Source organism: Callorhinchus milii, unplaced genomic scaffold (genome assembly GCF_018977255.1).
Source record: "Callorhinchus milii isolate IMCB2004 unplaced genomic scaffold, IMCB_Cmil_1.0 Scaffold8, whole genome shotgun sequence".
In the NCBI taxonomy this organism is placed as follows: Eukaryota; Metazoa; Chordata; class Chondrichthyes; order Chimaeriformes; family Callorhinchidae; genus Callorhinchus; species Callorhinchus milii.
Window position 1 is genome coordinate 17,767,129 of NW_024704749.1, and position 23,310 is coordinate 17,790,438.

General features: G+C 41.6%; 1 protein-coding gene across 1 annotated transcript; it reads left to right on the plus strand.

Annotated features, from left to right (window-relative positions):
* Positions 1–381: 381 nt before the first annotated feature.
* odf2a (outer dense fiber of sperm tails 2a) lies at positions 382–15,856 on the plus strand. The gene is made up of 20 exons (XM_007900245.2): positions 382–454; positions 1,952–2,071; positions 2,469–2,588; positions 2,936–3,106; positions 3,462–3,649; positions 4,174–4,303; positions 5,099–5,230; positions 5,584–5,658; positions 6,403–6,474; positions 7,414–7,530; positions 8,754–8,939; positions 9,254–9,363; positions 9,789–9,924; positions 10,331–10,441; positions 10,940–11,044; positions 12,055–12,213; positions 12,816–12,916; positions 13,265–13,427; positions 13,600–13,725; positions 14,179–15,856. The coding sequence occupies exons 1-20, from the start codon at positions 452–454 to the stop codon at positions 14,350–14,352; spliced, it is 2,499 nt and encodes an 832-aa protein (XP_007898436.1). The 5' UTR covers positions 382–451; the 3' UTR covers positions 14,353–15,856.
* Positions 15,857–23,310: the final 7,454 nt, after the last annotated feature.

Consider the following 23,310-nt stretch of genomic DNA (forward strand, 5'->3'; position numbering starts at 1 on the left):
CACCCGTGAAGCGCTTCGTTCGAGCGCGTCTCGGAAGACGCGATGAGGCGCCGCATCAAGACGCAAGGATTATTATCATTATTACTGTTATTACTGCTGCTGCTGTTGGGTGACGTGAGGCGTGGGCAGAAAGGAGACCGGTTGAGGGAGGGAGGGAGGGAGGGGGGGGCACAAGGCCTGGTTTGGTTTCCATGGCAATGTCACAGCCGACAGCGGTGACCCGGAAGTGGAAATGGGCCGAGGGGAATGGGGTGGGGGAGGGGGGAGCGCGCGAGGGGGAGGGGCCAGTAGAGCCGTTAAAGGGATTTGAATGAGCCAATGGGACGGGGCGCGGGAGCGTCCGGAAGTGCGAGCCGCGAGACTTGTCAGTGGCCGGTGCCTCGCGCTCCTCGCCGCCCGGTAACCGCCGCCGCCCGCCCGCCCGCACAGAGAGGGGGACACGGCGTCTCGCATGGTGAGGGGCTACCGGGGGCCGAGAGAGAGAGAGAGAGCGCGCGCGTGTGTGTGTGTGTGTGTGTGTGTTGAGGGGGTCGATACTGTTTGGCAAAGCTTTCGTAACGTCCTCAACGGGGGAGAGCCTTTGAGTGGGAGACGGTGAAGGGAGGGAGGGGTTATGATGGCAGCGGTGGTGGTGGTGAGGGGGGGGGCGGTATCTGTGCAGCTCTGTGTGTGTATGTCCCAAAGCGCTCTGGGACCCTAACCTGCCTGAGGGGCGCTGTATAAATGCAAGTTGTTGTTGTTGTTGTGCGCGGAAGGGGGAGGAAGGGGCGGTTGGGGTGGGCGAAGGGGCAGTGGGTGGGTGTCCGACAACAGTGGATTGCTTGACCAGATTTTTAAGGGGGGGGGGAAGGGGGTAGCTGTGGGGAAAGAGAGGAGGTATATTTTTTGTGTGTGTGTGTGAGGGGGAGAGAACGGCGGGAGGGTGGGGGGGGGCGGGGGGTAGATTGCAGTTGGGACGATCAGTAACTTACCGAGGGTTAAAGTTATGGTTACAACTTTTTTTTGGGGGGGGGGTGTTCCTGAAACGTGAGCGCTTTGAGTTTGCGGTCGTGAAGCCTTCGATAACGGTGAGAAATACCAAGCATGTTATTTTAGGACGAGCCGGTAAGTCAGGCTAACAACGTTCTGATTTCGTTCTGATTTCATTGTGACCTCAAATGGATGGTGATGTTATCAATGAAGGCGTGTCGCAGGCCAACTTGTGTTTAGTGTCATTCTTGCACTTGGCGTTAGACAGATCTTATTATTTTTATTCCCCTTTATCTTGAGTGAATTATTGGAAGCAGTTGAGTTACGGGTTTGCCTCTTGTTGGAGCCTGGTTCAGCGGGTAGCACTTTTGCCTCCGAGTCCTATCTGGGATCAAAGTCTTTCGCTGTTGGCTATCAGATTGGTCTTATGCAAAATAAGTTTGGCTCGTCTCAGCCTGTTCGATGGTTGGCAGGTAGCAGAAAGAAAAGCCCAAATAAGAGGCAATTTCACTCAGAGGCTGTAGCAGTTGGTGGGTACTTGTGCAGTTGGGGATATTCTGCTGAAGGTGGAGCTGACGCTCATTGTTTGGGCATTAGTTCTGAATCCAAGCACTCAAGTACCTGACCTTGAATGCTAATAGTGGGTGGCAGGGAAAAGGAAAGTAGACTATTTTCCTCTGTCATGTAAAAATCACTTGAGGACAACACAAATTCATTAAAGTCGGTGGGGGGGGGCGGGGTTGGAGGTTCTAAATGGGGTGGTGCGAAATCTTATTCCATCACCCAATGATATGTTTTACTATATTTTCCTCGGTCTTTACACATTTATACCTGGAGCTTTTTTTGCTATTATGCAATAGTTTCGATTTTAGCGCCTTGGGGCGTCCTCCCGACATGAAAGGTGCTATACAAAGTAAATTTGTTGTTGTTCTTTGGAACGGGACCTCTGAATAATTTTACTCTTTGGGTCCCTTTGGAGTAGCTGAGAAGAGAGATGAAGACTAGAACGCCTCCTCTGCTCCATGTTCACGTAGATGAAACCACTCCTGTACATGTTCATGTGAAAAAGAGTCCAAAGCCATCACCAACAAAAAGAGTCCAGGTAAACACACTTTCTATTTTTTAAGAAAAGTTTTTCCTTATCATTTAAATATGGTTTTCAATGACTATTTTAGCTTCATTTCTGCACTAAAATACACTTCACCTACAAAATACAAAGTCACTATCCTGTACAGTAAATCCTGTGAAGCTATTTGAGCTACCTCAGCGCCTTGTGACATCCCCCTGACGTGAAAGGCACTGAACAAATATAAATTGTTGTTGATGGTGATGTTTCAACAACGTGATGAGGTACTATATCGAATACAAGTCTTGTTATTACTTTATTTAAATCAATAACTGATATGCCAGTTTTTAAAGATGTGTTTCTTGGTGGAATTCTGTCCGATCTTGCTTTGAATGATAACCAAATGTACAATTTTTTTTATTTTTAATTCCAGCAAAAGCTGAAGGGAGCGTTTGAATGTGGGAACCTGCGAGCAACAGCCAAAGTAAAGACGAGGGCCCCATGGATTCCACCGGGAAAAACTTCATTGAGAGAATCTGGCTACAAATGGGAGGTTTGTACCACATTCCTCTAGCAGAATTCTACGGTGTATTTACTTTCAAATCGTCTGTGAACAAACTGAAATTTCATGCACTAGCACAATAATTTCTGAGTTGGCACTAATGTCGAGGACCATCCCCCTCCCGAATATGAGATCTAGAATTGCTTGAGTTTAATAACTAATTGAATTTTGGGGGACATTGCAACTTTAAAATGTGGGCCTGAAGCTGTCAGTTTACCTTTCAGTATATTTGTCCATAGCTCCTAGTTCTTGACCGGCTTTAAGATAAGAAGAGGGAGAAGGGTAAGAATATTCCACAAATGTATCTTAAATTCCTTTGTAAACCTCTCACATCCCAGGGACCAACCCATCGCCTAGAAATAACTCCCCTTGATGGTGAAAAATTGCACTCCACACTTCACCTGAGTGACCTTTCCACAGAGGAGGAGGATGCTGTGCACGAGAAGATGAACCAGTATGAGAAGAAAATCCGCAGTCTTATGAACGAAGTGGGAACATTGAAAAACGAAGTAAGCTTTACTGTAGATTAGGACAGAGTATGGGAGAGAAAGCAATTTAAAATGGTTTGGAGTCTAAGATCATTTGGTTATTTAGTTTTAGTTTAGTTTTTCTTCATCCTGAGTCTAATATTCTAATAACATAGATACTCACCTATATAATGTGGCAGAATAAATCAAATTAATATTGACAAATATTGAGCAATATTTTGATCAGCAGTCAGGATGTTGAGGAATAATAATAATAATCCTTAGCGGAAAAATATATGTGAGATGGATATGTGAGACTGGCAGTAAGATTGTGGAAACCATTATTGGCGAGTGAAGAAGTGAGCGGGAGAGTTCTAATTGTGCTGATGTTTCCTAGATTGAACTGGAGAAGAAAGGTCACCTGTTGGAACAACGAGAGGAAGAGTTGAACGAATCCAAGCGACTGATTGAAGAGAAGGAGATGGAATTGGCCGGGGTTACAAAGGAGTTGGCGATTACAGAGCAAAGGAACCAGATGCTCCGCAGGAACATTGAGATGATGACGGACGAATCTGACATTAGTTGGTACAAAATTGCTTGTTTTCATATCATCTGCCGTTATTCTCATTACTTCCAGTCATCCTCTCTCAATGGGCATCGGTGTTGCCATCAATCCGTTTGTAGCACCTACAAAATACACAGTTAATCTACTTTACAGTATATCCTGTGAAGTGCTTTATATGTAAGGCTTATTATTATTATCCAACTAAAATTGTACATTATGAAGCTTAATCTATTTTCCAATTGAAAATCATAAGAGTAATGCTGGAAGCAACACTTTGACCAACAACAACAACAAATTATGTTTGTATAGCACCTTTCAGGTCGAGAGGATGTCCAAAGACGTTGGACACGTCAAGGATCGGCATCCGTGCTGTGAGGTTATATGCTATGTAACGTATAACATATAGTATATCTAGAAATATGCTGTGTGTTGTTCAGCCCTTTCTTGCATCACTTATCCAAGAACATTTTTAATTTGGTAGGATTGTAGTGATCAATATGTATGTGGAAAAGTGGTTAACCATGAACTATTGATTTAATTATAGCTCTGAAAGGAAACGCTTGCATCAGGAAAAAGACATGCTGCTGACGAAACTTGTTGAGGTTGAGATGGATGGAGCAGCTGTAAGCAAACAGGTCGCTGCTCTGTCCTCTACAATCTGCAAGTTGCGCAACGTGAGTATCATTTGCCTTTGTTCTTTAATTTAAACTTTATTGGAACTTCAGGCTGGACTATGAGCTTGAGTACTGGTGTGCAGCTCAAACCCTTAACCTTCTGACCCAGGCTGGAGAGTGAGCCAAACTGACTATTTAACATTCCCAGATGAGAAAATGCGAGGGTAACTTAGTAAAGTTTTCCTTTAATAAATCATATTTTCTTGACCATCTGAAGAATGACCTCAGCAATTTAAGGAGATCATGAGTATTTTTAGTTTGATGCCCTTAATTCTATTTCTTTATTCTTCCCTTTTATAAAGAGCAGGATCGTTATAGTCAATTGGAGTTGTGTTTGTACCCTGTGTGTTATTAATAAGATGGAGGGGACAGGTGTTAACTGCCCAAAAGCTGCTCTTCATGGAACAAAAATTGCTTGAATTCTGTGGACTCAACATTTCAAAGAAGTTTATCCAAGATTTACTAACATTGTAATGTTAGTCATGTTTAACCCCCTCCCACCAGCCCTAGGAAAAAAGCCTTTGGGAAGAAGGAGAAGGTTTTGGGGGGAGGTATAGAAAGTTTCAGCCAAAAGTTTCCTCTTTACATGGACGAGATAGAATAAACTATTTGATTAGCTTATTTTTAAGGTTCCTCAAAGGACAAGAGCAGTAAATTTTAATGTGTTTTGTAAGGAACATTTTTCACTGTATGAATACACCGCTTACTCTACTCAGAGAGCACAGTTTTACTGCATTTCCAGTGAGTAACCCTGCCTTTTCCAGCAGCTTAAACTCCTTATCGTTGTATTTTAAGGAGAAATCTGTTTCTGCTTCTGAGGCAAATGTCCTGGCAAGACAGCAGGGGCTGCTATTGCAGAAGCTGAATACTTTCAGTGCATCAAATCGATTGGTTCAAAAGATGCTTAAGGAACAGCACTGTCAGCAGGTGAGGGTGTGAGAAACATTCTAATTATCTCTTGAGGTTTGCTCGCGGTGAATCAGATCTTATTAGAGGTTACGTACATGGAAATGGGGGGCAGGGAGAGCAGCAAAGGGAAAAGATCCTGCAGAACTGAAAGCCTGTTTGATCAGGCCATTATTCAATAGCTATCTGTACAATTAACAATGTGCATTCCATGAAGTGCATATACAAAATGTGTTTCAATTGTAAAACTAATATTGGGAATTGGAAGATTTACACAGGCTGTATGCAGAGTTTGGAAAGACGTACAATGGTCTGTTCAGATAATGAGTTGAGCAGGGCAGTTAACTACTGCAGTATGTTTTTTTTATTAACAGACGGATATCCTGAAACTGGCAGAACAAAAAGAAACGCTGTTTGAAAAACTATCGCAGTCAGAGGCGCATAACGTGGTTAGTTGGACTCAGGTTTTCCTGGGCTTTCTCTTTCACGGAATATAGGGCTTTATGAGGTGGTGCAATTAAAGTTATAATAGGAGTTATAATAAAATATAAAGCAAATAACCATCTGATGGCTAATCTCGAATACCTCTTATGTCAGACAAAATGTCCATCCTGATGCATCCAGCTTCCACTGTATATGTATTATAAATGTCTCTTAGTGAGATTGTTCGGGGCGAAAGATTATGAAAGAAAGGTTACAAGTAGAAGAGGCTAAATGTCAGTATTTGCAACATGTGGTTCTCAGCTGATTCAATTGAACATTGTTCTTTGAAAGACAGACATGACTTCAGTTTTGGCATTACTCTATTTTTCCACAGTATACTGTATTCACAGAGCAGCACAAATGAAGTCTCGTGTTTCAGTACAATATTTGGAACCTTGATAATGCAGTGTCTGTCGGCAGCATTGATTGAAATAATGACACTTGGCTTAAGACTTGCTTTAGAAAGAAATTTAGCTTTCAGTAAAATAAGGATTTTCTAAGTATGTGAGATGAAATAGCTTTTCTCAGATGATAGATGGAGTAAAATAGTTTTCTGGTCATAGATACAGTGGGTTTGTGCTACATTTTAATATTTAATATTTTAAACATTTGAGCAGTTAATAAAATCACCTGATATCAAAGGTTGCTTCATTAACTTTGTAACCTACCATCCAAGCTACTTAATGATTGTTTTTTATGTTGTTTCTCAGCGCTTGTCAATGAAACTGCATGAGAGTGAAAAAGAAATTGAACATCTCCTTTCTCAATGTGAAGCTGAAAAGGTAAGCAGTAAGGATATGATCTTAATAATCCTTATGTTTGGTCTACCATCTTTCATGTCAGGAGGATGCCCCAAAGAGCTTCACGGTATAGACTGTAAAGTGGTGTGGCTGTGTTTTGTGGGCGAACTCATCAGCCCAGTTGTGTACAGCAGTGTCCCACAAACAGCCATGAAGTGAGTGACCAATTTTTGATTGGTGGATTTTTATCTTTTCAAATAGTGCCACGGGATCTTTAACTTCCACTTGAACAGGCACATGGGTCTTGGGTTTAATGTCTCATCCAGCACGATATTGGAGCATCAGCCCAGACTATACAAGTTCTAAGTCTACACGTGTGGCTGAACCCATTCACAACCTTCTGACTCCGAGGCGAGAGTGCTAACATCCGAGCCAAGCTGACAAGCATGCTTATGTAATCATTGCTAAGAAGTGTCTTCCTTTATAGTATAATGATTTATATCTGTTTGGTGAATTTAAGACGTGTCAAATCAAACCTCTTTATGCTTTTGGCCATCTTTTCCCCTCCCTTCCACTTCAGGTGCCCAACCACCTGACTGTGCCTTCAGCTCCCCTCTCGACTCTCTACCCCCTCCTCGCTCCCTCCCTTCCCCCCCCCTCACCCGGACCGTTTCCCCCCTGCTCGGGTCCCGACCCAACTGTCCAGTGCCTTGGGACGTCCTCCCGACATGAAAGGCTCTCTATAAATGCAATCTTGTTGTGAACGCACTTTGGGAAGACAACCTGATGTGAAAGGTGCTATCTAAATGTATTTTGTATAAAAGTGGAGTCCTGTATCTTATCTAATATAATTTAATATCCAAACCCTTTACAAAAGTTCCATTTCTGAATAACATCACCGGGAGTTCTATGATCTTACCTGTTTGAGCTGCTATTATTACCTGTAAAATTATTCACTTTTTTTGTTGTTGCCATTTTTAGAGCACTGCTCGTGCATCAACAGAGCAGTTCAAAACTGTGGAAACCACACGAGCCCATCTCCAGGGCCAGCTTCGCAACAAGGAGGCAGAAAACAACCGCATGGCTATTCAGATCAAGGTGATCACAGTTAGCAACTATCTTTGTGTCTGGGTGACCACGATGATGTTGTTGAGATTCAAAAGAAATGTGGTGTAGCCCAGTTTCAGTCGAGGGTTATTATTCTTTAGATTGGCCTGTTTTAATATGTAGTTCAATAGTCACATCCACTATACATTTAGATATTGGTGGTTTAGGTATACTAAAGTAAAATTGTTGGTTCAAAAATGTTTTATGTGAAACATTTAAAATTGTGTTCTTAAAATATGCAGTTTTCTGCCCAGAAGGGGGTCATTCAGCCCTTTCCACTGCTGCCTGTTTGTTTTTCTTTCTTTAAATTGCCTTTTCTTTATTAACACCATAAGTATCTTAAAATGGTTTGTGATTCCTACTCTTGGACTGACCGCCGATTTATTTCTTCACAGCTCTCTTAAACCACCATTGTACCAGAATGGTGGTTTAAGAGAGCCCTAATAGGAATAATAGTTGGTATTGAAACTAAGGGGGAAGAATCCCCTCCTCCACCTAAATGTATATCATTTTTTCCAAAGATACTTTTTTTATCCCAAAATCTGTGCCTCTCAGTTCTGGATGGTTAACATTACCAGAGAACGACTGAGGGCAAAACCCTTCTAACGGGAAAAATCTTGTTAATGGCCCTCGTAGTCTGAGACTGATTTGTGTGAACCCTTGCCTACAAATGTCTGTTCTCTTGACATCTTTATGCTATTGTACTGTCCCTGGATTGAATGATTCACTTGTAGTTAGTTGTTTGGCGTGTGTGGACTTGTTCTTTTGTTCAGGGCAGTGTACAGTTGTTGAGCTTAATGAGCATAAGGAAGCTATGCAATGTTGACTGTAGCTTGAAGTGCGATGAATGTACTGATTCAATTGCTGTTGCTTAGCGATAACATTTGGGAATTATTCAGAACCATTTGCTACATATAACATCTTTTTATCTGACCTTATAACTGTACAATGTTAACATTACATTGCTTTATACACAATCTCCCAATTTTTTTTTAAAAGTCCTATTTTTCTTGGCCTCTTCTACCTGTTCTCAAACCTTTAAAGATTGCCACCTTCAGTTCTAGGTGGTCCGACCCTTTTCTGAACTATAATTGAACTATTTTAATCATAAATAATTGTCTTCTAGTTAAAGTTGTTATCATTCCAGCATCCCAGCTGAGAACAGCTAAATCAACCCTGTACCAGGCAATTTCTTAATTGTTTTCCCTCCCCAGAATTTTGAGCGTACCATTGCTCATCAGAAAGGGGAGATGGACTATCTAATGGAACAGCTGAGACTGTTTCAAACAAAAGGAGATCGAGACAAAGAGGCCCTAAAGAAAGCCACAAAAGCTCAGAAACAGCGAGCAGAACGGAGTGAGGATACAGCAGAACATCTCAGTGTCCAGCTTTTTGAAAAGGTAGCATGACACAGTCAATGAGCAGCTTGTCGCTTATTGAGAACTTAACATGTGACAGGGAGATGCAGGAATTTTAGAATTGAAGTAGACCAATTACTTGAGATTTGAATCCAAGGGAAAGATACAAAACCTTAATCCGTCTGTTGGCTTAATGTACAGCATTAAAAAGCTAGGAAATATTACTGCAGAAGCCAAATGACCACAATATTTTTCAATGTAATGGCGGTTGAGAAATAATAGTTAAGCGCCATAGAAATTGCCTGATGTTGAAATCAACTCTGGTATAAATCAACTCTGGTTTGATTCATCTGCAGGAGACGCAGTTGGCTGATGCACTCTCGTCCGTGGAATCCTGGAAGTGTCATCACAACAAGTTGGCAAAGGAGAGAAATCAGCTGGAGAAGGAGACCAGCTTACTGAACAAGTAAAACTCTAGAAAACTATAATAAGCCAGTTTTACTACTCCTGTTCTGGGGCTACGACTGATTTTTATGTCTCTGGTTTAGATTTCATAATTTAGAAAAAGATAAACTCAGAAATTTGGGGGGGTTCAGAACAGATCCATTGGTTAAAAAGACACAACTGCCCAGAGTGGAACTGATACATGTACCGCATAAGGAAGGACCTTGGATGAGGGAGAGGAAAGCATTGGCTGCTGATTGATGTCCAGTAATTGCTGGAACCTGTTGGATGCACTATTAGCCTTTTCCACACATGCAAATTGGCCATTGGGGTGAGGTACCAGAGAGAGCGAAGTGGTGTTGGACTGTATCCCAGCCCAGAGTCCATGCATTTGGAGGGAGGGAGGGGAGTAGAGGGATTCTTTAAACATTTCTCTATTTTGTGTAGACGCATCACAGATCTGATGGACCAGTTGCAACATGTGGAGGACAAGACTCGAGCCGAGCGGGAGGCACTGATGACCAGACTGCACGCCATGACCTCTGAGAGCACCTCAATTAGACTGGAGAATGAGAGGCTCAAGGTACCAAACCATGCTTCCAATCTGCCCTTTGAGAATTCCAACCAGGAAACCACGTATCTCACTGCAGTTTTTGTAACCTAATGGAATGACCCCGGTTTTTGAGTTCCTGCATACCTTAATTTTCTAAAATTATATATTTTTTGCATTACAATAATGTTTACAGCTGGAAGATTGGATGTTTGATTCCTGGTCAACACTGAGTAAGCTACGTAGGATTCTGTGCATCCCGATTATGTTTAAGCATTTTAGTGCAATATGATCATTAGTTCTGGAATTGGCAATCTTTAGTATTCTCTGCTGCTACTTATTGCACTGGGAGCAGTATGAAAACCGATCTTTTACTTCTCAAAAAGACTTGATTGATATACTGTTCTGTATCTGTGTTCCGCTGTATTTTGATAATTAGGCCAGCATGTGTGCCGTGGAGGAGAAGCTGACATTTGCTCAGGCTGAGATGCAGCAGCTGAAACTCTCTGTCAAGCGCTATGAGGGACTGGTGGATAGTTACAAAGCTCAGGTGATTACTCACAGATTTCCATTGTAGAATGTATACCTTGGGTATATGCACAACAAACCTTCAGATGTACAAATACTTCTTCCATCGATCAGAGTCCGTTTCAGAAAATCTGGTGTAAGAAATGCTGATTTCACTCTTTTTTAAAAATAAAACATCAAGTACCGTTGATTTTTCACAAAATTGGTTTGAAGGGAGCAAGGTGTCTTGGCTAAGTTATGATCCATAATAGATCTGGGAATGGAAAAGGGGGGAGTCTTTAAAACAGTCAAAGTGTCAGATTTTCTACTCTCTTCAACAACTTTTGTTTGTCTGTAAAATCCATTCTAACAGTGCCTGATTGCTAATCAGTGATATACAGATCATTAATTGATGAACCTTCTAGGTAAAACAAAAATGTTAGCATTTGTGGCTTTCCTGAAGTGCAGCAGTTTCATGATAAATGCTGGTTTGCCTTTTTCTTTGGGGAAGATACTGATTCGATGTTTGAAATGCTTCCAGGTGATGAAGACTCGGCTGGAGGCTGATGATTTCTGTATGAAACTCGTAATGGCGGAGAAGGAGAATAAGATGTTGAAAGAAGATGTGAATAAGGAAATCGAGCTGGTAAATGCTGGTACTCTTTTTTGTAGCCTGGAATGAATGAGAAGCTGACCAGTAAAGACAAACCAAGCTACACTTTCTCACGAGTATGAACAAGCTGCAAATTGCACATCCCATCTATGATGTCCTTTAAACGCATGTTCTTGTTCTCTCCTGCTCCCTTGGGAGGAAGAAAGTGTCTGACCTGTATTCAAAGCTACCTGACAGCTTGGATAGGAGTCACCAAATGGAGAATCTACCTTGCTTGTTGCATGCATGCCCCTGCAGTGCACACTGAGACCTGCTGAAGCTCTTTAGGGATATGTACACACAGAATGACATAATTGATCATTATCCAGTTGCTATGGTTAATTGATGACAACTAACATTAGTTACCAGGAAACTAGCACAAGCTTCATTGAGCAATGTGTCCAGAACCACTCAACTGGGTGATGGGTGGAAAGGCTTCCCTTCTATGCAGTAAACATTCTATGATTTGCAGGCATGGGTATGATTTCCGTAGCACATTTCATTTTACTCCAGTCCTGCCATTTGTATTCAGTTTTGTTTCATCAGACAGGAAATTGTGTGAGGGGGCAGGAGAGAAAGCTGGTGTGTGTTTACGCCCAGGGTCACTGCTTCAGAACCAGTATCAGTTACTATTCCATCCATCCTCCTGCACAATCGACTTGTGAAACCTAAGTTTACAATTAGCAATAATGTAAAGGTTCTCTGGTATTTTTTCTTTCTCCTCCCCCATCCCCACACGCCTCACTCTCTCCCATGCAACTGTAAGACGTTTCACCACAAAATACATAGTCATTCTACTCTAATATATTCAATGGCGTGATAAAGCACTATGTCAAATGCAAGTATTATTATAAGAAATTAATTAATTGGAATATTCTGGATCTTGTGTGCTAGTTGAGAATTTTGTGTCCAGTATTTTTGGTGCTTTGGCTTAACTTCTATAAATTTATGCTGGTGAATATTTGAAAGGTCCGTTAGGGAGCTTATCACTGTGTATATTTCAGGTGAGGAGACAGATGCAGAGCAGGTTGACCGATTTAGAACCTGTGCCTGAATTATTGAAATTAACGGAGCACAAACTACAGGACTGCCAAGAGCAGCTGATCATGTACGAGAGGAAAACAGCAGAACAGTCGGCCAGTATATGTGATCTGAGGATGAAGGTAAAGGCTTCACAATTTGCCTCTCATTTAGGGAGAATGTGGCAAAGTGTTTTACAAAGACAGACTGGGAGCCTGAGCTGCGGGGGGGAGACGGTTTAGCTGAAGGCTCAGTCGGAGAGTATTTAGATGGGTTTTGAAACCAGATGAGGCGGAGGGATGTTCAAGAGAGCAACAGCAAAATGGCTGAAAGCTCACTCGCTGGTAATGAGGCAGAACAAGTGGGGGTGTGCAGGAAAGAGAGGACCGAGACACAGTCGAAGAGGTAGGTTTTAAGGCCAGACTTGACAGATGAGGGAGGGGTTTTCACAGGTTTGAGGCACAGAATTCACACACAGTACAGAGGCGCCACTTAAAGGTTCACTTTTAAATTTTCAACTATAGCATTTGTAATTTTTTCAGAATGAATTGTTGTATGGCAAATTACCCAGGTTTTTTGTTTGCAACTAAATATACCGTACAACCAATCGTCCATAATTATATAACACACCTGCTCAAGAAAATTTGTAGTCTGGGCAAGTCTGAGGGGAGATGGCTGTTAGACCGGGTGAGCTGGCTCCTTTTTGTTTTGTATCTCAAATCTCAGTGGTTCCTGACTCCTAAAGATCGAGCAGCAGGGTGACAAGGAGAGTACAGCCAGGGAAAAGTGGCAATGCATGCAAGAAGAGAATCGTCACCTTCAGCTGAAGCTGGACGCTCTGGCAAGGTCGGTATAGCTGTGCAGAGCTTTTAAAACCTTCAGAAGGTGCAAATCCTTAACTGTCCAGCCCCTTGGGACATCTTTCCAATGTGATAGGCGCTGTATAAATGTAATTTGTTGTTGTTATTTTAATAATGGAGGTGCAAAGCCTCAACATACAAATATTGCAATGTTGCTGGAGCTCAGTGTCAGGCTTTTGAGTACTGTGGTAGCAATAGTTCATCAAACTTCAACATAAAAAAATTAGTTTTGTTTTTTGAACATTTGAGGGGTCACTTCTTGTGAAAGAAAAGGTAAGGATTTTGAATTGGGTGTACGTTCAGCACTGAATGGGGCTAACTTGGCTAATTGCAGGAAGTTGGATGATGGAGAAGCACAGAACCGGGAACTGATTCAAGTGGTGGCTAAACGGGAAGAGACGATTCACCAAAACCAGCACCGCCTGGAGGAGAAATCCCGCGAGTGCTCCTCCCTGGCCAGACAGCTGGAGACTGCACTGGACGAGGCCAGGTGTCAGGTCAGTTTTACAGTAGAGGTGGTATTTTGCCCTTCTGTCCTGTCTTTGTGCATTGGTACCATTCTGCCAGTCGCACATCCAGTACTACTCGTTCAAGCATTGAAATAATGTCATCCCGATCATCGGCCATGTACAGTGGGAAAGTCGCCCAATTAATTTTTGTTTTCATCAGGTGGACCAAACCAGGGACAGGGCTTTATCGAAGGAGCGAGCAACACAGTCTAAAATTCTGGATCTGGAAACACAGCTCAGCAGAACAAAGACTGAATTGACCCAACTAGGCAGGAGCAAAGAAGATGTACGTGGTTCTGTTTGTGTGATTGAAATGTGTTTCAGAGGAAGTGGTAAACAGTGTAATGTGTATTTTAATATTGTACATCAGGTCTGGGTCAACTCCCACAGACAGTGCCACTTCCAGGTTACGCCAGATCATTCAGTGCATACTTGCCCAATTTTCATATATGACATACAAAATGCAGGCTCAGCCATCTGCTGGAGTTTAATTATTCTGACATTCTGTTGCCAAAAACTGTATAGCACCTTGTAACCATTCGAGGTCTAAGGGGATGTCCCGTCCCCACACACACACAGAGGATAGTCTAAGGAATGAATTCATACATAATCATCAATGTAGAAATGTGATGTGATTTATAGAGAAATAGGTGGTTATCAGATTTATAAAGTTACTATACTGCTTGAAATGGTGGTGGTATAAAACCTATTTACCCATGTGCACAAAATTATCTCTTAGGCAGAGCGACGTTGCCAAAGCCGCCTGCAGGACCTGAAAGACCGTCTGGAGCAATCAGAGAGCACCAATCGCAGCATGCAGAACTATGTCCAGTTCCTCAAATCCTCCTATGCAAATGTGTTTGGTGACACCGTGTTAACCAGTTCTCCAGTCTGTCCTCGATCACCTCTCTGAGAATGTTTACTAGACTGAAAGACTTTGATTCCTAATATTGGGACTGGACGGGTGTGTGTGTGTATGTTATCTATAATGTGTGTGTATTATATATATACTTATCAGGACACCACATACCCCACCTCATTATGATGATAAACTCTTAATATTATATGAATATGAACTATAAAAAAACATTAATAGTGAAAATTATGGCCTCAAACAAACGAGTAATCTTAAATTAACCAACTTGTCAAGTGGTTCCTAAGTGTACCTGGCAGGTACCTGGATATCCTAAAGTGAAATAGTTGCAGGGATCAGCAAATTACATCCTTGCAATTTTATAGCCTCCGTTGTTTGGCGTATTTAATTCTAAAATAATGAAACCCGCTGTCAGCACCAAGCCAATAGCACAAATGGCTTTGAGACTTGTGCAGCCAAAAAGCAATAAGGTAGCTCATTATATGAGCTCCAATTCAATCAGTTCTTTGCTCCTGAACTAACTGAAAGATGTCTTTCACTGTGAATATACTTTTGGTGCACCTTGCACCATGCTAGTGGTGAAGTGAACCCCACTGTCATCCTTTCCCCTCCTCCCACCCCTCCATCTTCCTTTTCCACCCCAACCTCCCACATACACACCATCAAAATACAATGGTTTCATTGCTCAATTTTGTACTGTTGAATTTTTTAACTCTTTGCAATCTTAGCTTCAGCAGAGGCTCTGAGTGTCGTATGAACCTGCATCTCGTGCGGGACAGGTTTCAGGATGAAATGTATTGAAGGTCTCCTTCCTTCAAAATAAATTATTTACAAATATAACATTGCTCTCTGGCTATTCTGAGACTCCTCGAGAAGCACAAGCCCAACTTGCAATTTCCTTGCTTTTGTCCTTGCGAAAGGACTCTTGGTAGAAAAGGGCAATGCAATTGTGATGCTTCATTGTAAATTAATAATTGGAGGCATTGAAATCAGTTGCTTCTCTGCTCCGGTTGTTTTTCTGAAAGCTGCTGTAGATAAGCAACAACAACAAATTACATTTGTATAGCGCCTTTCACGTCAGGAAGACGTCCCAAGGCCCTGGGCATCGAGGGTGGGGCAGCCAGTTGGCATGTGAGGAGATTGCAGCCAAAAGGTAGCAGGAAAAACACTGGGTGCACTTGACCAAGACTGACCACACTGCAGTTGAGCTCCCAAATTGATTTTGGGAGGGGAGATTGCAAACATGCACAACAGAAAAAGAATAATCTGACTTTAATTCCATAATGGCTTCTTGGTGAAGATATCCTGTTTAATAATGGAATAAAATCTTATTTAATAATCCTGCATTAACCTTTTTTATCCCATTGTAAACTAGGGTCATTTCAATATTGCTTTGTTATAACCTTTTTAATGCTTTTGAATTCCATTTGATTTTATGTCACAAATTTTATGTTTTGTACAGTTGTATAGAAATATTTTTTCTTTATAAATACCTCTGATAAGCGAACAACTTGAAGGTTAATAAATGTACTTTGCTTTGTCAGATGGTCTCGTGTTTTTGACGGGAGATGATGATTTCCTGTAGTCAACAGGAAACCTTTTGTTAGTTGTTGAACAGTCTTATTATCTTCCGGGCAGGTCAGTAGCAAAGGAACAGCATCTTGTATTGTGCAATGCCTTTCACATAGGAAAAGGTCTCAAACCTTTCTGATTTGAATGGCTAAATGTAGATGTAAACCTGAATCTTTTGGTCTGGTTACTCTTGAGCATTGTTATAGGTTTCCTAGTATAACAGAACCATTCTACTAACCCTCTCCCCATCCCAACCCCCTCCTGAACTAACCAAAAAAATCCATAATTTAGCATAAAACATACTTGAATTATTGTGCCAAAAGCACATGGCTAATGCAGTATTCTCTCATCTGACAGGAAGCTTTTGTTTGATGTCTTGGCTCCAGCTTCCCAATCCTCTCTGCGGGAGTACATTCAATACTCAAGATTAGCTGCTTCCTGCACACAGCGTCATATTGTTTGGTTAGAAAATACTCTGGAATTAAAAAGAAGACAATAGCTTCCTTCATTTGAGTTTAAATACTGATTTAATGAGCCTGAAATGATACAGGCTGTGTTTATTAAAATTAATCAGCCCTAATGTTAGAAGTTGAAACCATAATTTGACCCACCACATATCTGATTGCTGGGGATGAATCTTAAATGCAATATTTAATTGAGATTTATTGCAGTATTTCTGAAATAAAATTGGAACCCCAACATCACTGCTGGATGAATCGTTCATTCAATCAGTTGAATCTGATGCTTCTTTTCCACGGTGAGCCACTAAGAATCACTTCTGTTGGGTATGGTTTCTGGGCTTGGGTCGGTTTCTCTTGTCCCTTTAAATGACAAATGGATTACAGAAATGTTAAAGTGAAAACAAAAAGCATGGAAAATAAAACATATATATTTGTGTAATATGTATACACACAGAATTATACAACAACTGAAAAGTACAGTTATGATATGGTTGTTATCGCCCACACATATATAGTCACTTCACTTTACGGTATATTCTGTGAAGCACTTTGAGGCGTCTAGAAGACATGAAAAGTGCTATATCATTATTTTTGGAGATACAATATTCAGTACTTAGATTTTCTTTCAATAGCCTTCTGTGTAACTGATTCTGTTTTAATTACATACAATGATATATTCCTTTTTAAGATTTTTATTTGCTTCCTTGGACTCGCGCACACTCTCTCACACACAGACACACACACAGACTTAGTCTCTCTATCTCACAAACTTAGATTCCTTTGCTCACTCGCTCTGTATTTTTCACTCACTCACATCCTTCCCTTGCCTCCTTCAAGGTACATCTCAAGACCCACCTCTTCGACCACGCCTTCAGCCATCCTTCTACCCCTACCCTCCTGCCCTCCAAACCCCCGGCACAGGTTCAAATCCCTGACTGTCCAGGACCTTGGGACTTCCTCGCGACGTGAAAGGAGCTGTACAAATGTAATTTTGCAGTGTATCAGTCTACTGTTGAGTGAAACTGCAACTACAGTTCCCTCTCCACTTAACTCAGAACAACACCCTGGACCTGTCCCAAAAGAGAACAACGTTTCCCTATTCTTGACCCTAAATGGTCACTTCTCCAGAAATCTTTCTGCTCTGGTAAATACTTGTGTTACTTTTAATCCGTAAATGTTCTGTTTTGCTGCTCTCACCTCTTGCCAGGTGATGATGGAGTGGGATTGTAAGCAACCAAGGAGCTTGGTACTTTTGTTTCTGTGGGTGGGGGGGAGAATGTTGGAAGTTCTTAAAAGGCTTGTCTTGTTGGTAATCAGTCTATCCGTATGATGTGCCCTGGTCTGGCTCAGAGTAGAACTTGATCACGTTATTAGTACACTGTACGTAGAGTGTGGAACGCGAGATGCTGCTTCTCACTGTTCTTGCCAGTGCTGTTGCTTTCAGTGATGTCTTCAGCTGCACCACTCACTGACTGCCCAACAAGTCCAATCGATGAATCCTTACACAATCTGTTTCAGGTAAGTTTAAGAATCTCATTTGCTATATATATATTTTTATATACAATGTGTAACAATTCAAATGTTTTTTTTTTGGCATGTGTCTTACCTTTCCAAGACCTGTTTAATCTTCAAATGATCTCTGTTGCTGCTTTAATCCTTTCTGCAGTTAACGAGGAAAGGTGACTACGAACAAATATTTTGACCAGTACTTTCATGTCCCAAATTAAGCTTTTGAACTCACAGTCTAAGATGACACTCCAATCTAGTGCTGGGGGAGCATTGCATTATTGGAGGTGTTATCCTGTAAATAAAAGATTAAGTCCCGTCTGCCTGTTCAAGTGGTTGTTAAAGATCCCATTCAAAAAGAGAAGGGAGTTTCTCCTGATGTCTTGACCAACAATCCCTCAGATAAAATTTGTCATTCACTTCATGGCTATTTGTGGGACATTGCTATGAGCAAATTGTCTGTCGCTGTTGCCTATAAATACACAGTTACTACACTTTACAATAAAATCGTGTGAAGTGCTTTGAGATGTCTTGATGATGTGATAAGGTGCAAATTCAAACTGCAAGGATTATTGATTATCTTTTAACTGTCTTATGTTCTTAAAAGTCCTTCCTTATTTGAGCCTAGAAGATATAAGGCAGAAATCCTTCAGTGCATGAGGGGTCTGGGAAGCACATCCAGTCTCCAGACATGAATGAATATTTGGTCTGTTCTGGGGTAGTCGGGAGATGTCTTGTTTTTTTAAAAAAAAAACATTTTGTCCTCGCTGAGCAAAAAGAGAGGGTAAATGCTTCCAATTGACCTGGAAATTCTCTAGAGCCCTGTAGCCTAGTGTTTAGAGCACTCGCAAGCGAGAGGACCTGGGTTCAATTCCCAGCAGGGCGAAATGTTGGGCAAGTTTCCTTACTCCACCCGCTGTTTACCTAGCGGTAAGTAGGAACCTGGTTGTCAGTCGATCAGTGGATCGCTTTTCCGGGGTAATAATTCCTTCGAAATAAATAAAAATAATTTGGTCACTCAATCCATGGCTGTTTGTGGGACGCTGCTGGGTGCAATTGGCTGCAACGTTTCGTCCCCAAAATATACAGTCAATTCACTTTATGGTATATCCTGTGATGCGCTTTGAGACATCTTGAAGTTGTGATATGGCGCTATGTCAAATGCAAGGATTATTATCAAACCCAAACCAAACATAAAAAATAGCTGTGCTATTGAGAGCAATGACACAGCTTGCCATTGTGAACACTGCCTGGTTTGGCTCAGCCACTGGACAACCGAGACCCCACAGAGAATTGACTCGATTCCAACATTCAATTCCCGCTGACTGCACAAGTATGATATTTCCATTTACTATACCAGTCAGATGCGCTGAAATCCCAATGTTATAACTGGAAGGGAGTTGTTTTTTTTTTTTTGCAGAGAGCTTATTGTACTGTTCTGAGCTACCTGTTTGTTTCAGTCCCTGTCGATTCCCTTTCATGTTCTTCTTCAAGCCGTTCGGGAGGTGGTACACCATCGCCATTGCCAGTAACTCCGGAGAAACGTTTAATGGATTGAACAGTCTCCTGATCTCTGTACAGGACCAGAACTCGATCTGCCTTTTGGTCGATTGGTAAGTTACCAAAAAAAAACCTGTGCAAAGTTCAGTATCCTTTAAAATACATTCAGTTCCCCTAAGTAGCAATTTGTTCAGTCAGTAGTTGAGCCATGTGGATAGAGAAGGTCCCAGGTTCGATACCCACTTGGTGAGGCAGTGCTTGATCTCGCCTGGTACACTGACAGGAACTGCAACAACTGTCCTCAACCAAGACTGTTTAATAATAATAATAATCCTTGCATTTGATATAGCGCTTTTCACGTCAGGAGGACGTCCCAAAGCGCTTCAAAGGGAGAAAACATTTAGTCAGGATTCCCACTTCTCACCACCACCACTGGAAGTGACCCATTGCTGGAAGATACGCACATGCGGATATTGTGTGAAAGCAGAATCAATGATTTCCGTCACACACCCCCACCCATCACTCCCAGCCCCAGCCCACTTCATTTCCCTACAGTAATTCCTTCAAGTTACTAACTCTGTTTTGTTTTCATAATTGGTTAATGCGTCCAGGGATGGAACATGCACAAGAATACTGATAAACCACTCCAACTCTTCCATGGCAGTTTCGAAAGGTCGGTGCAGTTTTTGTTGATCGAATTATTTTGTATGCCTCCTTACACTCTTAGAAGCTTTCCTCTGACGTTTGCACTAAAATATTTCCTGATGCCCTTTTGCTTTCACAGATGAGGATCACGCAGGATTCAATGTTTTAGCTGCTAATGAAGAGTACTCTGTAGTACATCATTACAAGCACATGAAATGTAGCCACGACTCCTATATTTTATTTGGTAAGCGACCAGTGTCAAAATTAATTCTGTGTGGCGATCTGGTTAGATCAGGGTTGGGATGAATGTGATGATTTCCGATTGCTGAGAGAGCCTGAAACCTTCTGTATAACAACACATAACATATATCATAATCGAGGAGTCCTGACAATGCTGTATAGAAGTTATCGGTCCCCAATAAAGTCATCATAGAGATTTCCTCCAGGATCCATACTCAAAATCCACATGCCACATTTGCAACATCTTGTAAATTAGGCTGCTCTGATGGCTCGGTTGTTAAAGGCATTACAGGTATGGAACTGAGCCAGAGAGACTAAGAATGTCCCAGATTTTGTTTCCACTCTGTGTTCTGCGTTGGTAGTAGAGGTGTTAGAATTGGAATGTGTGCCCTGAGACCTGGGGATGGGGAAATCCACCAGGGCTTCACTCTTTCACTCACTCAGTCAGTGATCACTGCTGGAAGGTAAAGCAAAGATTGAGTTGGACCGTGATGTCCTGTATTTTGACGACCCAAGCTGTCTGGGTGAAGTACAACAGAAGAGACCCTGGAACATTCATTCCACGATAAAGGTTCATTGCCACCAGTGTGTTAGTTCAGTTATAGTATCACCTTGGAGCTTGCTGTTGACTGGCACATGTTAATTCTTTACGTGCTTTAGAAGACTGTACTATTTTATCCAATTATACACTATTTAGTGTCTTTTATATCCGCTGACTGGCTTCTCACTTTGTGGCACTGCAGGAAAGAACATGACTGTTAGACCTGCAGTGATGGAGAACTTCCAGAAGCATATCGATTGTGCAGAAATCCCAGATCTGATGTGCTATATACTACCACAGCAAGATGGTAAAATGATGAGTATCTATCTGTCTCTTCCCTCAGACTGCTGGGACCCTCATCCACGCTTTCATCATGTCCATGCTTGACTATGCTAATGGCCTGTTCGCCAGCCACCCCAGCCCTTCCCTTAACGTCTTGTCCAAAAGATGGCACCTTTGACAATGCAATACTCCTCCAGCACTAATAATAATTCTTGCATTTGTTACTGCGGCTTTCACATCAGGATAATGTTTCAAAGCGCTTCACTGTGAGAGTAAATCTAGTCTGTACGGGAGTTGACAATCCATGTCTCAGTCAGGTGTCTACACTTTTCGGTCGACATCATTTAAAAAAAAACTGTCTGAACAACAGGGGGCAGGAGGGGAATAGAGAAACAAATAATTATCATAATTACTGCAGTAATACTCTGAAATGTCTCTCCTTTAGGCAACTGTAAAGTTGACGATTTCGTATTCAGGTTAGTACATTTTTTTAAGATTATTTAAGTTAAATGTGACAATTTGAAAATTCTCAAATTCACCTCATGGATCAATTTTCTTAAAAACTGAAAGAGGGAAAACAGCTGAGCATTTAAGTATGTGTCCACGTCTGTGTGATCTCGGTCAGATGTTTCACTCACAACAAAATTGTGAATGAGCGACTTTGTTTATGGTGTTTACTATAAACAGACCATCTCTGATGTCAAATTGTTCTCCTGCTTTCTGAATTGAATGGGTGCCTATGAATAGAGCAGTATTAGAGTCGATATGTGGGGGGAAAAAAAGCGTCTGATACAGAGGCTCAATTACCAGAGCAAGAGAGCAGACACATGACTAGCTGAGTGTAAGCTACAAAGTCGCTCATACGCATTTTGTTGTAAATGGAGGCATTTGATGAGCTGCGAAAAAAAATTGTAGTGCTAATGTCTACCTTTTTATTATGCCAAATTCTTTATTAAAAAGTGTTTTGTTCAGACGTTGATTAAATTAGTTTTATATTACAGGTCAAAGGGGGAGATGGATTTAAAGAGCGAGACTGAAATGAAGAAAGCCTTGCTCCGTCGCATACCAGGAAATTAGCCCCTTGAAGACTTCACAGCACTTAACATTTCCGCATCGACATATAACCAGATTATAATTTGTAGTTTATTTGGTCTGTGATGTGAATTAACATGTCTCATAAACACTTTTGCTTGTGCTTTATTATAAATTGGCTTCAGAGATTTTCCAGACCAATTATATAACTTGAACAAGTGGCTAATTTGAAGGCTGCAAACAGCCCTTTGGGCCCAATTGAATGAAAGATAATGTTTAAATCAGAAAAGAGCTTGTGGTTCTGTACCTACAGCAGGGTCCGATGCATTTAGTAATCTCTTCATTGATCAACTCCAAGCTACCTTAATGGCATAAGTATATTCCAACCATCAATAAAACATTATATCAATGTGTGGGTGTCAATTGCTTCTGTTCACTGACGGCTGGCACTTGTGAGACATTCACCTATAAAATACACAGTCACACCATTTACAGTATATCCTGTGAGGCACTTTGAGACTTCTCAATGATACGATAAAGAACTGTATCAAATGCAAGGATTCGCTCTCAACGACTTGAATTTATTTGCATTGCCTCACCCCCGGTTGCCGCCAAATGCACAGTCACTGCATTATAAAGTAGGGTGACCACACGCCCCCAATTTCTGGGAGGGGGGGTGGGCTATTGTGTCTCTCAGACCAAATTTGCCCCTGTCTTGAGTTTAAGCAACAGACTGAGCAAGAATAATAACATTCCAAAACAGATACCCTCATCAAAGAAACATAGCAATTGATCCAACAAGCGTCTTCAGTGCTATGGTCAGCAATTGGGATGAGTTCAATTTATTTATATGTGCGGACTTGCATTTGGCTTACAAACTATAGTCACCCTACAGTGTAATATTCCTGCAAGGCACTGTGAGATGTCAATAATGATAATAATAAAAATAACAATAATCCTTGCATTTGACATAGCGCCTTATCACATCGTCCGGACGTCTCAAAGCCCTTCGCAGGAAATTTCCGTCGGGTGGATTGACTGCGCCCCAACAACCCGGCTCCAATAAAACGGGTCTCACTCCCTTGGCCGCTTGAGTTCAATTCCAGGCAGAGGGCGAAACCTTGGGCAAGTTTCCTTACTCCACACAGAGCCTAATAATAATCCCTCCAAAACCAAAAACAATAATAAATTGGTCATTTTCAATCTACGACTGTTTGT

Coding starts and splice junctions, on each gene's coding strand:
- odf2a (XM_007900245.2), top strand. Junction 4,304..5,098: donor CAATCTGCAAGTTGCGCAAC/GTGAGTATCATT, acceptor TTGTATTTTAAG/GAGAAATCTGTTTCTGCTTC. Junction 13,428..13,599: donor TGGACGAGGCCAGGTGTCAG/GTCAGTTTTACA, acceptor TGTTTTCATCAG/GTGGACCAAACCAGGGACAG.